Consider the following 15,838-nt stretch of genomic DNA (forward strand, 5'->3'; position numbering starts at 1 on the left):
AGACACATCAATTGGTTGCCTCCAGCACCCAACCAGGGCCGGGGATGGAGCCTGCAACTGAGGTATGTGTCCTTGACCCAGAATCAAACCTGGGACCCTTTAGTCTGCGGGCTGACACTCTAGCCACTGAGCCAAACTGGGTAGGGCCTAAGTTTATTTTTTTAATTAAATTTATTGGGGTGAAATTGTTTAACAGGATCATATAGGTTTCAAGTGCACATTTCTATGAGACATGATCTTTAGCCCCATTTTACCTTTTCTAAGTTTTGTCTCTTTAGTGGAGTCATATTTGATGGAGAACCTAAAAAGAACTCTACCAGTTTTTCTAGAATCTCAACCGAACCCTTAATATCCCTTTCTTATAGTTCCAAGTTCAGCTTTTGTCTTTTCTGCATTATTAGGCACAGTTCATTTCTAAAATTTTATTTAAATATAATTTTCCCAATGTTAAAATGTTTTTAAACCAACATGCTTCATTTTGTAATATTAATAACAAAAATTTTGTTTTATATATATATGTATATACACACATATATGTATGTTACTATAATAAAGTTATCTACAGAAAAGAAAATTGTAAGGAAGAGAAAATATATTTACAGTATTTATTGAAAAACTCCACATATAAGTGGACCTGTGCAGTTCAGACTCATATTCAAGGGCCAGTTGTAATTTCATAGTTACTCTGGTCCCTTGCTGCTTATCCTTTTAAATGTCTTTACTTTTTGTTTTTTATTTTTAAAATATTTTTATTGATTTCAGAGAGGAAGGGAGAGAGATAGAAACATCAATGATGAGAGAAAATCATTGATCGGCTGCCTCCTGCATGCCCTAGACTGGAATCAAACCCGGGACCCTTCAGTCCAATCCTCTATGCACTGAGCCAAACCAGCCAGGACTAAATATCTTTGCTTTTTAAAAATAAATTTGTAAAAGTAGGGTACCAGTTTAAAAATATATAAATAGAATTCTCTCTTTTCATTTTAGATGGAAATTATATGACAGAATATTTGGGTAACATCTTCCTGAAAGATCTTCAAGGACTACAGGTATTTTTAATTTAGAAATTAACTTTTCTTCTAAAGGAAAAATACCATAGTTAGGTTCAGTTGTGAATTGGTGGTTCTGTCATATAAACCAATTTGTTAAAAGTGAAATTGCAAGTATTATATTTATTGTCCTCTTATTGTGATTTTTTAAAATTGGGCATTTATAGTTAATATCAAACTTAGATTCACTGGTTTTTAAAATTTATTTTATCATTAAAACATGGCTCTACAGTCCTTTAGATTGGTGACATATTTAGTATATATGTATTCTAAATCTTTGTTTTAATTATGTTTGTTTATTTTTTAAGAGATTATCTACTCCAAATAGCCTTTACATTTGTATTTAATCCAGATTTGGTTGTGTAAATTATTTACATACTATTCAATTCAAATGCTCTTGCATTTTAACGTTCTGTTAATTTTTAATTTAAGTCATTATTTGATACTGTTCTTTGCAAATGATCACTTGAAATAGTACTTGTGCAAATGGGTATTTGCCAAAATCTTCTTTGAGTTGAAGTTAGTATTTGTGATTATTTTGCTTTCTCAGCTAGTGTTCTCCGTTCATTTATATGTAATTGAGTAACATTCTGATCTGTGAGGTTTTTTCAGTAGCTGTTTTCACTTGAACTCTTTACCCTAAATGGATTCTGGTTTTCCCTGGCCTTGATCCTGCTAAGACAGAAGAGTATCTGTAGTTTTCCTTCTCTGTTAAGCCAGTTTCTTTGCCTCTAAGCACCGCTTTTAAAAAGACTGAGCCCTAACCGGTTTGGCTCAGTGGATAGAGAGTTGGCCTGCGGACTCAAGGGTTCCGGGTTCGATTCCGGTCAAGGGCATGTACCTTGGTTGCGGGCACATCCCCAGTAGGGGGTGTGCAGGAGGCAGCTGATGGATGTTTCTCTCTCATCGATGTTTCTAACTCTCTATCCCTCTCCCTCTCTGTAAAAAATCAATAAAATATATTTAAAAAAAAAAAGACTGAATCAGTTAACTTTGCTGACTAGAGGAGCGTGTTGACGAGCTATGTGGCTTTTATTTTTTCTTTTCTAACTAAGCACCTGCTTTCCAGATATCTGAGAGCAATGTCTATGAAATAGTCATATACTTTCCCTAGATATTATACTTGGAACTGTGTCCCTATTTACGTACTGTCTCTGTCACCACTAAGTGGGCATGACCAGCAATGAGATTTAACCTTTGGTAGTTCGGCCTTTAGGTTGCTTCCCCTGTGGGCAGCTGTGGGATGTGTGTCTCAAAGGCTCTGGCAGGAAGGACAAATCCATGGGAATGGGACTCACTGACAGAGCAGACAGCCTTCCTCTTCCGTGCCAGGCCCGTCATGTGAAGCTGCCATCGCCAGCCCCTCTGCCCTCCAGGAAAGGGGTCCCTTTGTTATGCTTGGGCAGCGAGAGGATGTTGAGATGACCTGTATGAGACCAGGGTTGGGAATAGGTTGTAGTGGGGTAGGGTCAGGGTTAGGCCATTTTGATTCTTTTTTTTTAAAATATATTTTTATTTATTTCAGAGAGGAAAGGTAAGGGAGGGAGAGATAGGAACATTAATGATGAGAGAGAATCGTTGATTAGCTGCCTCCTGCACACCCCCTCCTGGGGATTGAGCCCGAAACCCGGGCATACATGCCCTTGACTGGAATTGAACCTGGGACCCTTCAGTCCACAGGCCAATGCTCTATCCACTGAGCCAAATCAGCCAGGGCCCATTTTGATTCTTGAATGACTTCTGTTACAACTTCTCACAGTGAAAGTAAATAACACACATTTTTTTCTTTTTCTTCCTTAGAAGACAAAAACACTAATGCATTTGAGAAAGTGGTAAAGTTGGGGGGGAGGGGAAGAACCCTGCTTTCCTGATTTGCAACTTGCCTGGATGCTAAGATGTCGGTGGACATGAATAGCCAGGGGTCTGACAGTAATGAAGAGGACTATGACCCAAATTGTGAAGAAGAGGAAGAGGACGAGGACCCGGGGGACATCGAGGACTATTACGTGGGCGTAGCCAGCGATGTGGAGCAGCAGGGGGCCGATGCCTTTGATCCCGAGGAGTACCAGTTCACCTGCTTGACCTACAAGGAGTCCGAGGGTGCTCTCAATGAGCACATGACCAGCTTAGCCTCTGTCCTGAAGGTGAGCAGTGTTGTCAATTCCAAGTGTAATCCTGCCCCCCTCCAATTAAATCTAAACATGAGCTGTTGTTAACTAATTTTTCCTTCAGACCGATTGAATGGCCCTGTAGCTTGAAGTCAGATTTGAGTACGTGTTGCATTATTTGGACACATTTGATGCATTTACTTTGTTTTCTGGTATATGCATATCTAAGACCCTCAGATTCTCAGACTGCTAGAATTACAAAGGAGGGGTGGGATGGATTCAAGAAAGTTAGACCAGAAATATATAGAAGCAGAATTGCACAGATGAACACTTGTTTAAGAAAGTGAGTCGTATGAAACTTTATTGGGTAAAATCTGATAAGCATCAGAATCACCATCTTCTACACAACCACGTGTGAGTGACTGATAAATGTGTGTCCTAGTAATCAGTGCCTCTGGGCTAATGATCTCATTTGTTTCATATACTGGTGACTGATCTAATGTTGGAAGAATCCTTATAGCCGTAACCTTAAGAATAAAGTAAGTTCTCATAGTTTGTATTTCACTGATTTGAGGGGGTTGTTAATATGGAAATTTTAAGGAATTAACAAAGTTGGTTATTCCAGCAAGAATCTTATTTTTAACACTTAACTAGCATACTTTTCTTTTTCTTTAAACTTTTATTGATTTTAGAGAGGAAGAAAGGAAGGGAGACAGAGAAACATCGATCGGTTGCCTCCCATACATGCCCGTACCCGCCCCGTATGCGCCCTGACTGGGAATGAACACGCAACCAACTGAGCCACGGGCCAGGGTGCATACTTTTCCCTGCCTTGCCCTCAGCCAGTGACCGTCCTCACTGTGTACATTTTGTCGTGTGTGATATTACACTCGTGCGTGGTGTGCTCACCTAGAACGCTGTGCACTGTGCGTATCTTTACGGTCCTTTAGACATTTTCCCAGCTTGTTTCTTTCCCCTATAACGTTGCCCATTATGTGAAAGTGGGGACGTTTTTCTTATTTCACTGTGTTCACTGACCTTCCTTCAGGAACTGTTATGTGGATTTTGTTGTCCATATAACTGTTGACTTGAAATTGAAGTCAAAGGTAGATTGGCTTATTTCAACCAAATAGTCTTCTGTTGGTATTGGTAAACGGAAATAACGAAAGTGTGCTGTGCATGATTTCTGTAACAGTTTTCCAGTTTAGGGATTTTTCCCCCAGGTGGTCAGCAAAGGCTCATAATGCCTTGGATTTAGATGCTCAGGGTTTATTAGCAACCAGCTGGAAGCTGAATGCTAGACTTTTTGTGTGACTCATTCCTAAAAGTGATTGCAGACTTTCTCTTTGCTCAGCGGAGAACTCTGGAGAATGGAGCCCAGTGGAAGCCCCGGGTTGGGGTTTCTGCGCCGTAGCTCTAGCAGAGCTGCTGGGACTCTGCTTCCAGAGGGCCTTGCCCAGGGGAAAGGAGGCATCGGGCTCTCTCTTCCTCACCCTGTACACCTCCCTGTCTGCTCAGCCAGCTTCTTTTGCGTTAATCACATGGTCAGGTTATGCACAGTGTTGGTATTTAAAATTAGCAAAGGAGTTGTCAGGTATGTGACTAGGTTCATCAGAATCTCTCCATCTGGGCCCAGGAGTCTGTTTGTGAAGGCCTCTGTGCTGACTTCCCTAACCTACTAGAGGCAGCCGGGGGCCAGGCACCTCTCTCCATCTGTGTGTGTGTGTGGGGGGGGGGGGGGATATATGTAACATCAAGTTTATCACTTACACCCTCCTTCATCAGGCTGCCGTATGGTCAGCCCTCTGAGAGCCTTTGCTCCCTAGAAGGCTCTCCTGACCTCCCAGGACCCTCAAGGCTCCTGCAGAGGCCAGCTGTGCTCTGAGCAAGGCTTGCTAAGAACCCCTGGAAAACAGTGGGTGTGCGCTCTTGGTCTGTGCCCATTGCATTAGACCATATACTGCAGTCTTCTGAGTGCTTTGTGTTGTTTTACCTTTTAGACATATTTTTGCGTGGTCTCTCCAACTAGATTGTCACTTCCTGGAGGGCAGGGACCACTTTGCACATTATCGCCCCCATCATTCCTGTCAGTATTTCATCCATAGTAGGTATTAAATCATTTCTTGGATACTTGTGGGTTTTGTCAACTGTTGAGGACAGTATCTGATGCTATTGGTGAGTTAGATTCCCTAGACCCTGCTGTACATCCTTGTCTAATGTCATGAAAAGGCATATTCTGGCCCTCAAGGTCATGAAAAGAAGGAAAAAGAACTTAGAATAGAGATGAAAGGATAAAAAGAGATGGAAGAAAGTTAAAACACAAGGAAAGAGTTCAAGAGAAAATGGGGCAGCCCTAGCTGGTTTGGCTCAGTGGATAGACCATTCTCCTGCGGACTGAAGGGTCACAGGTTCGATTCTGGTCAAGAGCACATGCCCAGGTTGCGCCTCGGTTCCCAGTAGGGGGCGTGCAGGAGGCAGCCAGTCAGTGATTTCCCTTTCATCATTGATGTTTCTACCTCTCTCTCCTCCCTTCTTCTCTGAAATCAATAAAAATATATATATATTTAAAAATTAAAAATAAAGATCCTCTTTCATCATTGATATTTCTATCTTTCCCTCTCCCTTCCTCTCTGAAATCAATTTATATATATATATATATATATATATATATATATATATATATATATATATATATATATATATATATATATATATATATATATATATATATATATATATATATATATATATATATATATGTGTGTGTGTGTGTATTTTATATATATATATGTATATATAAACAATTCACACACACACACACACACACACACACACACACATATATATATATATGTGTGTGTAAAAAGAGAAAATGGGGCAAAAAGGAAAATACTCCATGGAAATTTAGATGATGCTAGAATATAGGTTCCCCCCATCCTAGACTTCACTGAGGAGACTCCTTTCTCTCTGGGGCTGGGCCACGAGGGACCTGGCTCTTCTGGTGACTTGGCTGCACATAAAGGGACTCAGTGATGTTCTAAGTGGTTTGGGAATTTGACCCAAGAGGCCGCAGAAATCGCATGTTGAATGAGGAAGGCGCATGGGCTTGGACTCATGGCAGGCCCGTCCCCTGGGTCTCATCGTGCCCCGTGCCAGAGCCAACTGGCCTGGAACCACTGCCCAGCTCTGCCAGTGGGCTGCAGGCACTGAAACGGGTTACACAGTGGGAAAAAGAAAGAAGAAGGAATCACGTAATCTTCCTCTTTCAGGCTGGCTAAAAACTAGCATTTTTATTTTTATGATGAATATTTTTTGAGACAGAAGGGAATACTTTGAGTGTTGAGTTGACAGAACTCAACTACTGTCAACTGTGGCTCCCCTGCCGCATGTCTGTCTGAGTGGAGATCAATAGTCGTCACCCCGATCACTGCTGGTTTCCCCCATTGGTCATGGCACTGTGTGTACCACTGTGTGACATACTGAGTCTTTTATGTGATTCAGGTGCTGTTGGGCGAGTAGGGAATGTCGCGTGTATGACGTTTAAAATTATAGTGTTGGGAAGAGCTGCCTATGAACAAAAGCTATCTAAGTTTGAGGAGTGGCTTGAATTTTTCACTGTTGTTCAGGTCTGTCTGACTCCTTTTTGTGTGTTCTGGCAGTTGCCTATGCATGAGCCATAGTCTAATATAAAGTTAAGCCTTTTGGGATTTGATGTCTCTTAAGTAGAAAAACCCCAACTGTCTGAGACCCTGAGCTTTTGGTTTAGTGAGGACCTCTGGGGTGAGAGGAGGACTTCCTGTGTGTGTTCTGGGACTAGTCCATGAGTCTCATCATTAATCGAGAAAGGAAAGTGCCCAGAAAATCAGATCAAGGACTGAGGCTAGACAACAGAGAAAATGCTTATCTGTTATTGAGAGGAAACTACCATTGTTCACATCATGGCAGAACAAGGAGCTCTCATCGTACACAGATGTAATAGCGATGTGAGGATTGCCAAGTGAAGTGATGGAGGAGGAGGAAGATCTCTGACAAATATTTTAAGCCATCGTGTATGAGCTGTTAAAGAAAATGTTACCTTTTTTCACACCACGTTTATTTTTATAGGGAACTTACACAAAGATGATTTTATTGTTACAGATGAGAGCGGCCCTTTCTCGTAATAACAGGCATCTACAATACAGTATGTGTAATAGTGAGCCATGAAGAGTCGTGTCCTTCATGGAGTCCTGTTGGGACCGTTCCGTGACACTCGGGAGGCATTTGCTGTCAAGCTGCTCAGAAAGGGCTCGGCGGGCAGAGCCCAGGTGGCTTCCCTGGGAGGGGCCAGTGTGCGCTGCAGCTGCGCTCCTCTCCGCAGCCTCGGGGTGCGGGCAGGAGAGGTGGGGTGCTGCCCTGGGTCCCACCCAATTGCTTAAGAAGGAGAAGAGGGCCCTGACCGGTTTGGCTCAGTGGATAGAGCGTCGGCCTGTGGACTGAAGGGTCCCGGGTTCAATTCCGGTCAAGGGCATGTACCTGGGTTGCGGGCACATCCCCAGTGGGGGGTGTGCAGGAGGCGGCTGATCGATGTTTCTCTCTCATCGATGTTTCTAACTCTCTCTCCCTCTCCCTTCCTCTCTGTGAAAAGCCAAAAAAATATATTTTAAAAAAAAAAAAAAGGAGAAGAGGGTTGACTTTGGCTAGATCTAGTGTACAGTGAGCTATCTGAGCTTTGTGTTGACAGGAAAACCTTGCAGGTGTGATGGGAGGGCAGTGCAGGTAACAAATGCAGACCCAGTGGTTTGAAAGCTGGAGGGTAGGAAAGTTCCTTTCCGGCTGGGGTGGGAGATGAAGACGCACAGGAATGAAATGTGGAAAGTTGTCATGCAGTCTGTGTCTTGACCACTGAAAGGAAGGAACAGGTTTTTTTAAACTAACACCGAGCTGGGCTGCTCTTCTCGAGTCTGGTGGTCCCTGGATAGGACTGGAGAAATAAGCTGTTATTTTAAGTGTTTTACTGCAGTTCTTGCTCTTTGAATCGCTGTGTTAACTGCAATAGAGCAGGGAAAAATTTCTCTAGAACTATTCTGCCCCCCCTTACTTGAATTTGTTTTAGAATCTAGTGTTTGTTATTCAGCAACATATGGCAGGAAAATGTCTTAAGATTCTTTTTTTTTTTTAATATGTTTTATTGATTTTCTACAGAGAGGAAGGGAGAGGGAAAGAGAGAGAGAAACATCAGTGATGAGAGAGAATCATGGATCAGCTTCCTCCTGCACGCCCCCTACTGGGGATCGAGCCCGCAACCTGGGCATGTGCCCTTGACTGGAATCGAACCTTGGACCTTTCAGTCCGCAGGCCGATGCTCTATCCACTGAGCCAAACCGGTTCTGGCTTAAGATTCTTTTGTGGATCATCATTCCCCTTTGTGGATGAATTATAATGAGTGTCAGGGCTTCTGACTCTTTTTAAAAAATATATATATTTTTTTATTGATTTCAGAGAGGAAGGGAGAGGGAAAGAGAGAGAGAAACATCAGTGATGAGAGAGAATCATGGATCAGCTTCCTCCTGCACGCCCCCTACTGGGGATCGAGCCCGCAACCTGGGCATGTGCCCTTGACTGGAATCGAACCCGGGACCCTTCAGTCCACAGGCCTACGCTCCAGCCACTGAGCCAAACCAGCTAGGGCAGGGCTTCTGACTCTTAAGTGCAGTGCAGAAGTCTTTAGAGTCCCAATTTTAAAACCTGGTTTCTATACATTTGTCACTTGTAACAAGCAGTTGATGTTCTTGTTTTTTGTTTTTAATTTATTTTTAAAATATATTTTTATTGATACAGAGAGGAAAGGAGAGGGAGAGAGAGAGAGAAACATCAGTGGTGAGAGAAAATCATTGATTGGCTGCCTTCTGCAGGGCTCCTACTGGGGATCGAGCCTTTAACCCAGGCATGTGCCCTGACCAGGAATCGAACTGTGACCTCCTGGTTGATAGATTGGTGCTCAACCACTGAGCAACACTGGCCAGGCTGTTTGTTTGTAATTGATTTTTAGACAGAGAGAGAGAGGAAGGGAGAGAGAAACGTCCATTTGTTGTTCCTCTTATTTATGCATTCATTGGTTGGTTCTTGTACGCACCCTGCCTGGGAGTAAAACCCCCCTGGGCCCAGGACGATGTTGTAACAAACTGAGCTACCTAGCCAGGGCGAGCAGTGGATGTTTTTAACACAAAGTACCTTCTTTTTAGCTGTTCTCTCTAAGTGGCACCAAGTTTTTTGTATATCTGACAATGACTTCAATTTTATTTATTAAATCAACTTTTTAATATCCTGATTTAGCAGAATTTTAATACTTTTATTTATATAGTGATTAATTAACTAAGTAATGGTGTTTTTTTTGGTTACTACTTATGGGAAAGTATCTTTAAGCTGAGCATAGTAACACTGTTTATGTGGTGAGCCGCCATCTGATTTCTATTTCTATGACTTGATGTCAGATTTCTTTGCATGCCTGTATCTAAAATGAAATTCCTGTGTTCCAAATTGTTGGTTGTTAGTGGGTGTGTTTATATACTCACGATGCTGTAGTCTGGAAGTCTGGTGTGTTGTACTGATATATAAACTTATTTTTTAAAGGGAGATGAGAAATGTCCAGAGTGACATTGAGAATTGCCTAAGTACACCTGGTGCTAGAGTTGTCCCTATCTTGCCAGCTGACAAAGGTTATTGTCATCATTGACTTTGTGTGCTCACTGTGTACTTGGCACCGCATGCAACATGCTCACCGCCTTCCAGAAAGGAAGCTCTGCATCAGCGTCAAGGCCAGCTTTCCTCGTCTCTTTATTGTGCTTTTACACTACCTTAGGGACCATGTCAACCGCGTGTAATCAGGGGTGATTCTAATCCACACTTGTGTTCTAGTCCTGGACTTATTTATATTTAAATGTTCTTTGTTGATGTTACTGCAATATTAAAGAAAGAATATCATTCATAATTCCGTTAACCTAAAATAAGTTTTCTTTGTTTATTATCCTTCAGGTATTGTCCATATTCATACATAATATTACTGTGCTGCAGTTCATTCATTCAACCAATATTATTGGCTACCAACTATGTGCCAGGCACTGGAAAAATAGCTGTGAACAAAATAGATAACAATCCCTATACTTGTCCACATTGCATTCCAGTAATCATTACGTACATGTATTTTCATGTATATTTCAATATTTCCGCCTTTTTACTTCGTTGTCATGGATTGCTTTAAATGGCTGTATCGTACCCCATCTTATTCCTGAGCCAGCGTTTTCTCAGGTCCCCGTTGGGCACGTAGGTGCATATGTGCGTGTTGCAGCTGCGGGGGATGGCTCATCGCTCTGAGCGTGTTCATCGAATGTGGCCTTTGTCGTTGGGATTTGGCCAGAGCCTTGGCTAGTCCCTTTTCTGCCATTCAGTATAACATGCCCTTGGGCAAGTTCCTCAACCTCGTTAAACTTTAGTTTTCTCATCTATAGAATAATGATGATAATACCTTCGTCACAGCATTACGGGAGATCATGCATGTCAAGGATCGAGCACATGCATGTTGAGGTAAATGGTTCTGGTGGAGGCAGGGCAAGAGCAGAACAGTGGGAATGTTGATTTCACATGTTCGCTCTGGTTCCTTAAGACTTTCTCAGGATTGGTGCTTTGAGTCATAGAGTAGCAGCCACATGGAGGAAGGATCTAGATGTCGCGTTGCTGCTGGTGCCTCAGAGTGTGCATGCAGTCGTTGGGTCATACACCTTGGATTCTTTTGCTTTCATCCGGAGCCTCTGGTGCCCTTCTCCTTGGCCCCACGAATAAGGGAAGTAAAAATTATGCAAAATGAGTTTTGGATTGGGACCAGGAAGGAGATACAGGGATGTATAGCCGGTCTGTTGTTCCTGCATTTCCGGTTGACTATAGTGGTGTGTGTTTACTTTGTCTTTGCCCCTATTGCTCTAGGGAAAATTTAAAAGATTGGATTTTTCTGCCCAAAAGAGGGAAGATTTGAGAAAGGCACAGAGTGAGACAGCAAGAAGCTTCTTAGGTTGCGCCTTCTGAAACGTGTCTGCCCTGTGTCTTGATTACTTAGACTGACATGCATTTTCAGACTTTGTAGCTGATGTTGTGTTCCCTTGTCTTTGAACTATCACAAACCTTTATAAACACGGAATGTTTTTACTCTGAGAATCACAAGTTACCAACCATAAAGAGAAAAGTACAGGCAGGATGAGTGAGAGGTTTGTTTGAATATTTTAACAGGAGAACAAAGCTGTTCTTGTAATACTGAACAGAGAGTTGTATCTGGAAAAATTGCTCTCTTTGACTTGCATGCTGTTCCTTTTCTGGCCAATACTTGCTCTCCCCACTTTCGTTTATCCCTTATTTTAGGCTTTTACCAGTCTCTTCAATGCTCTCACAGTCGTTTTCCAGAGTCTCTATTTAGCTTTGCATCCTTTTACAAAAAATAACTCCAATGCTGTTAAACTTCGCTTCTGGGATTCTCTATCCTAATTGGTGATACCACCATTCACCACGCCGGAAACTGAAGATTTACCCTTGACTGCTTCTACCATGAAGCCTCCCTCATCCCCAGGCAGAGTCCGGCACTCTTGTCTCTGTACCACTGTGTGCATGTTTCTTGGTATGTACTTGCACTGACTGCAAATTAGTTGTTTGTAAACCAGGGCTTGAACTCTTTGAGATAGAGATCTACATTTTCTTCCTGGCATAATAGCACCTAGCAGAAATGTCTGGTTATATTTTGTTCTTAGTAGTGTTGTTTATTGTTGATCTGCTTGTGAAAACCCAGTCAGTAAATGCAGAAGCTGAGAATTCACCCCAGAGCTCGATTTCTGTCTGCTCCCATTTGTAAATAGAGGACATGCTTGTCAAAGAGCTTCATGACGGGAGCTGACCTCAGGAGAGCTAGGGTGCACCTGGTGGATGTGTGGTGCCCCGCTCCGGGCGCATGTCAGAATTGTTTTGGGGATTCTGATACTTCATGCAGATGTAATGACAGACTCTTCAGAGGGGAGGCCAGGGGTTTACATTATATTCACGGGACGTATAGGAAATGTGCGGAGTGACTCAGTATCAAAGTGAGGAGGGAGGAGGGCGGCCTTGCTTTGGCTGCGGAAGGGATGTGTCCAGCACTCGGAGGCGCTGGCTCGTCACACAGTGGCCGTGGCTATCTGCTGCCGAGCTCTGTCAGGTGGGCGCGGTTTCCTGTAGCATTTGTTATGTTGAAATGTACTCCCATCTTCCATTGATCAAGGTGACAGTGGGTTCTATGTCCATGTTGATAATGAATAGCACTAAAAATGACTGATAGTATATGCAATCATAAATGCAGTGTGAATGTTTTCAAAGTTGTGAATTTTATGACACTGTAGTAGAGCAGGTCAGATCTTTTCTGCTAGCTTATTAACATTGGCTTCTGATTCAAAATGATTGGTACCCTCACATACCTTTGTTCTCCCTCCATTTGTTTTTATTTTCCTGGTATTCAAATGTCTGTAGCAGTTTTATTAATGTAAGAGCCAAAAACTGGAAACAACTCAAATATCCACAAACATGAATGGACAAATAGTGGTATGCCCGTAGAACGCCATACTTCTCATTGGTGTAAAAGGAATGAACTGCTTGTGTAAGCATCACTGGTAGATCTCCAAATAACTACGCTGCATGCGGGAATTCAGAAGGAGCAAAGAGTAAACACTATGATTTCAATTATCTGAAATTCTAGAAAATGCCAACTAATCTATTGAAAGGAGAGTAAATCAGTGGTTACTTGGGGAAGGCAGGGAGAGAGAGAAAGATTATTAAAGAGCATGAGGTAGCCCTAGCCGGTTTGGCTCAGTGGATAGAGCGTCAGCTTGTGGACTGAAAGGTCCCAGGTTTGGTTCTGGTCAAGGGCACATGCCTGGGTTGCAGCCTCGATCCCTAGTAGGGGGTTTGTAGGAAGCAGCCAATCAATGATTCTCTCTCATCATTGATGTTTCTATCTCTCTATCCCTCTCCCTTCCTCTCTAAAGTCAATAAAAATATATTTTTTTAAATATGAACTTGGTTAAGGATATAAAATACAAATTCTTAAAAAAAAGAGCATGAGGTAAATATGGTGTGCTCCTCCATTTTTAAGTATAATGAAAAGGAAAGGGAAGGCATGTACTGTTATTAACTCATAACGACAAAGAGAACAGGTGTGGGGACGGCATTGCACATGGGAGCCAGTTTGTCCGACAGACCTTTGAAGAGGCTGTGGGCTCTGATGTGACTGACAGAGGCCAGAAGAGAGTGTGCTGCATTGGGGGCTCATTAACGTCTGCCTGTAGGACAGCCAGCTCAGCCCCCACTTTGTGGGCAAAACAAAACAGTCTCCTTATTTTTACAAAATAGAGTCACCAGGGAGAAATAGGGCCTGTGAGTGTGAGATTTGGCTGACCTCATTGGTCATTTTGAGGGTTCTTGAGTGACAGCTGTCCCTGATGGGTCACCCTAAAGAAAAGCCGGTTCCCAGACTGTCCGTGTACTAGTGTACAGTTAGGCCTCGTATTCCCGACACACACAGCCTCCCCTGCCTTTTAAAATTGTACGATTCACTTAAAATTAACCATTTTAAAGTACAGGCAGTCCTCGGGTTACGTCGCCATCTCCCATTTATTTATAAAAAAAAAAAGTTTCGTCATTTCGACGTATGTCCATATGTGCTTTATGTTTTTTATTATTTATTTACCACAAGTAAAGGTCAGGAATTGTTATCTTTCTTTTAAATTTTTTGTACTGTTTTCCTTCATTACTGCTGTGTGTGTGCTCCATGTGAGTGACGTAGGTGCTTATGTAGGTGGGTTCACACTTACGGCGAAAATCTCGTTACGTCGCCATAGGAACGGATCTCCGACGTCACCTGAGGACCTGCTGTATACAATTCAGTGACAATTAGTACATTCACATCATCTTGATCTAGTTCTAATATCCCAAAAGGAAGCCTGGCACCCAGTAAGCACTTACTCTCCACTCCCCCCAGCCCCTGGCAACCACTACTCTGCTTTCCGTTCCTGTGGATTTACTTACTTGATGTGTCATATAGATCACGCAGCATATGGCCTTTTATGTCTGGTTGCTTTAACGTAGCATTGTGTTTTTGAGGTTTATCCAAGTTGTAGTATGTATCAGTATTTCATTCTCTTTTTGGTGACCCGTAGTTTTTTTGTTTCTTTGTTTTTTAATGTGAATGGCTAACCAAGAATCACTAGACATTGAGGAAAATTGCAAAATGAAAGAGAAACAGAAAAATTGACCTTAACTGAAACAGACCATTAGATAATTTTGCTTGTTTTTAAAAGCATACTATTTACTATTCTCCCAAAATATTCAAGGAGATGTGGCATCTATAAAACAACAACATGCCATCAGGAAAAAACAATCAAAATAAAAGAGCTTGTGAAGATGAATTATGGGCTTGCCAAGTTAAAAAAGATTCTGTAGATAGATCAGAAGATAAATCAAGAAAATCTCTCAAAATAACAGGCAAAATAACAGGCAAATAATGTGTGGAAAAAAGAGACGTAGAGGATCAATCTAGAGATCCAGCATCTACTAGAATTTCCGGGAAGTGGGAACAAGGAATTGCAAGGAGGAAAATACTAAAAACTGTAAGAAGAAGAAAATTTCCAGGCGCTAAAGAAAAGAGCAGTCTTTATATTGAAAGGGTCTATCCATTGCCCAAAAGAATAAAGACCTGCTGCTAGAATTGTCACTGTGATGTTTCAGAAAAACAAGGATGGACAGAAAACCCTGAAAGTTTCCATAAAGATGTGCGTTCTGCTAACAGAAATGGAACCAGATGTCTCCGCAGCAGCAGCAACAACAAAGACAGCACAGCCGCGTCTTCAGAGCACTGAGTAAACTGGTTTCGAACCTAGAATTCTGTCATTGCAAAGTAAACGCATTTTCAGACATCAAGGACTTTCGATATTTATTTCCCTTTTAACTTTGCTGATGTATTTACTTGCAGATGAAAATTTAAAAAGAGGAAAATAAAGATTCAAGAAGTGGTTGAACTAATCTAGTAGTTCATGAAAAGTCTCATGATGCCACCTGTACCACAGGCGTGCAGAGTAGCCCACATTTGAACAGAATTTTGGTGGGATCCAAGAAAAACTTCTTCAGGAATAGGAGTGGGGTAGGTTCCAGGCAGTAAGCAGAACGAAGCAGCTGGAAGATGGTTGGGATACGGTGAAGAAACCATAGAATTCTTTTCTAGGGACGAGGGAATTAGAATTCCCACGCAAAGCAGAAAAACTGCCCACAAAAAATCATGAGCCGGATGTAAAGCAAACACCGTGTGGCACAGTATGAATAATTCTCGGTGTCTGAAGACCATGTATGAACATTCTCCTTAGAGTGGCCCACGGCTAGTAACATTGGAAGCACTAAGAAAAAATATGCAATTCTGGTCTTGTAAACAATGTCTTAAAGTTAGAAAAGTAATCAATAGAGGAACTGAAAATAGTGATTTAAACATTAAAAAGTTGGGCTTGGAAGGGGGAGGCAGGGAGTGGTAGAAGTAAACTACACCTGGTAGGGAACTGTGCACACGCTCAGCCGTGTTGGTGACAACCAGAAGGACCTACTAGACAAAGGCTGGTAGGGATTTCTCCTGGATGGGAGCCCGGGAGGGTG

At 42.1% G+C, this 15,838-nt stretch overlaps 1 protein-coding gene across 4 annotated transcripts in view; it reads left to right on the forward strand.

Moving 5' to 3' along the window:
- Window positions 1–947: 947 nt before the first annotated feature.
- The window catches only part of ARIH2 (ariadne RBR E3 ubiquitin protein ligase 2), a 46,905-nt gene continuing 32,014 nt past the window's right edge, over window positions 948–15,838 (forward strand). For all 4 annotated transcript variants that reach the window (XM_014538950.1, XM_014538951.1, XM_014538948.1 and 1 more), the window contains exons 1-2: window positions 948–1,049; window positions 2,850–3,193. Coding sequence is in view for 2 of the 4 variants with exons in the window: in XM_014538948.1 (XP_014394434.1) it covers window positions 2,945–3,193 (249 nt within the window). In the remaining 2 variants the exon portion in view is untranslated. The remainder of the gene's footprint in view (window positions 1,050–2,849; window positions 3,194–15,838) is intronic.

Source organism: Myotis brandtii, unplaced genomic scaffold (assembly GCF_000412655.1).
Source record: "Myotis brandtii unplaced genomic scaffold, ASM41265v1 scaffold207, whole genome shotgun sequence".
Lineage (NCBI taxonomy): Eukaryota > Metazoa > Chordata > Mammalia > Chiroptera > Vespertilionidae > Myotis > Myotis brandtii.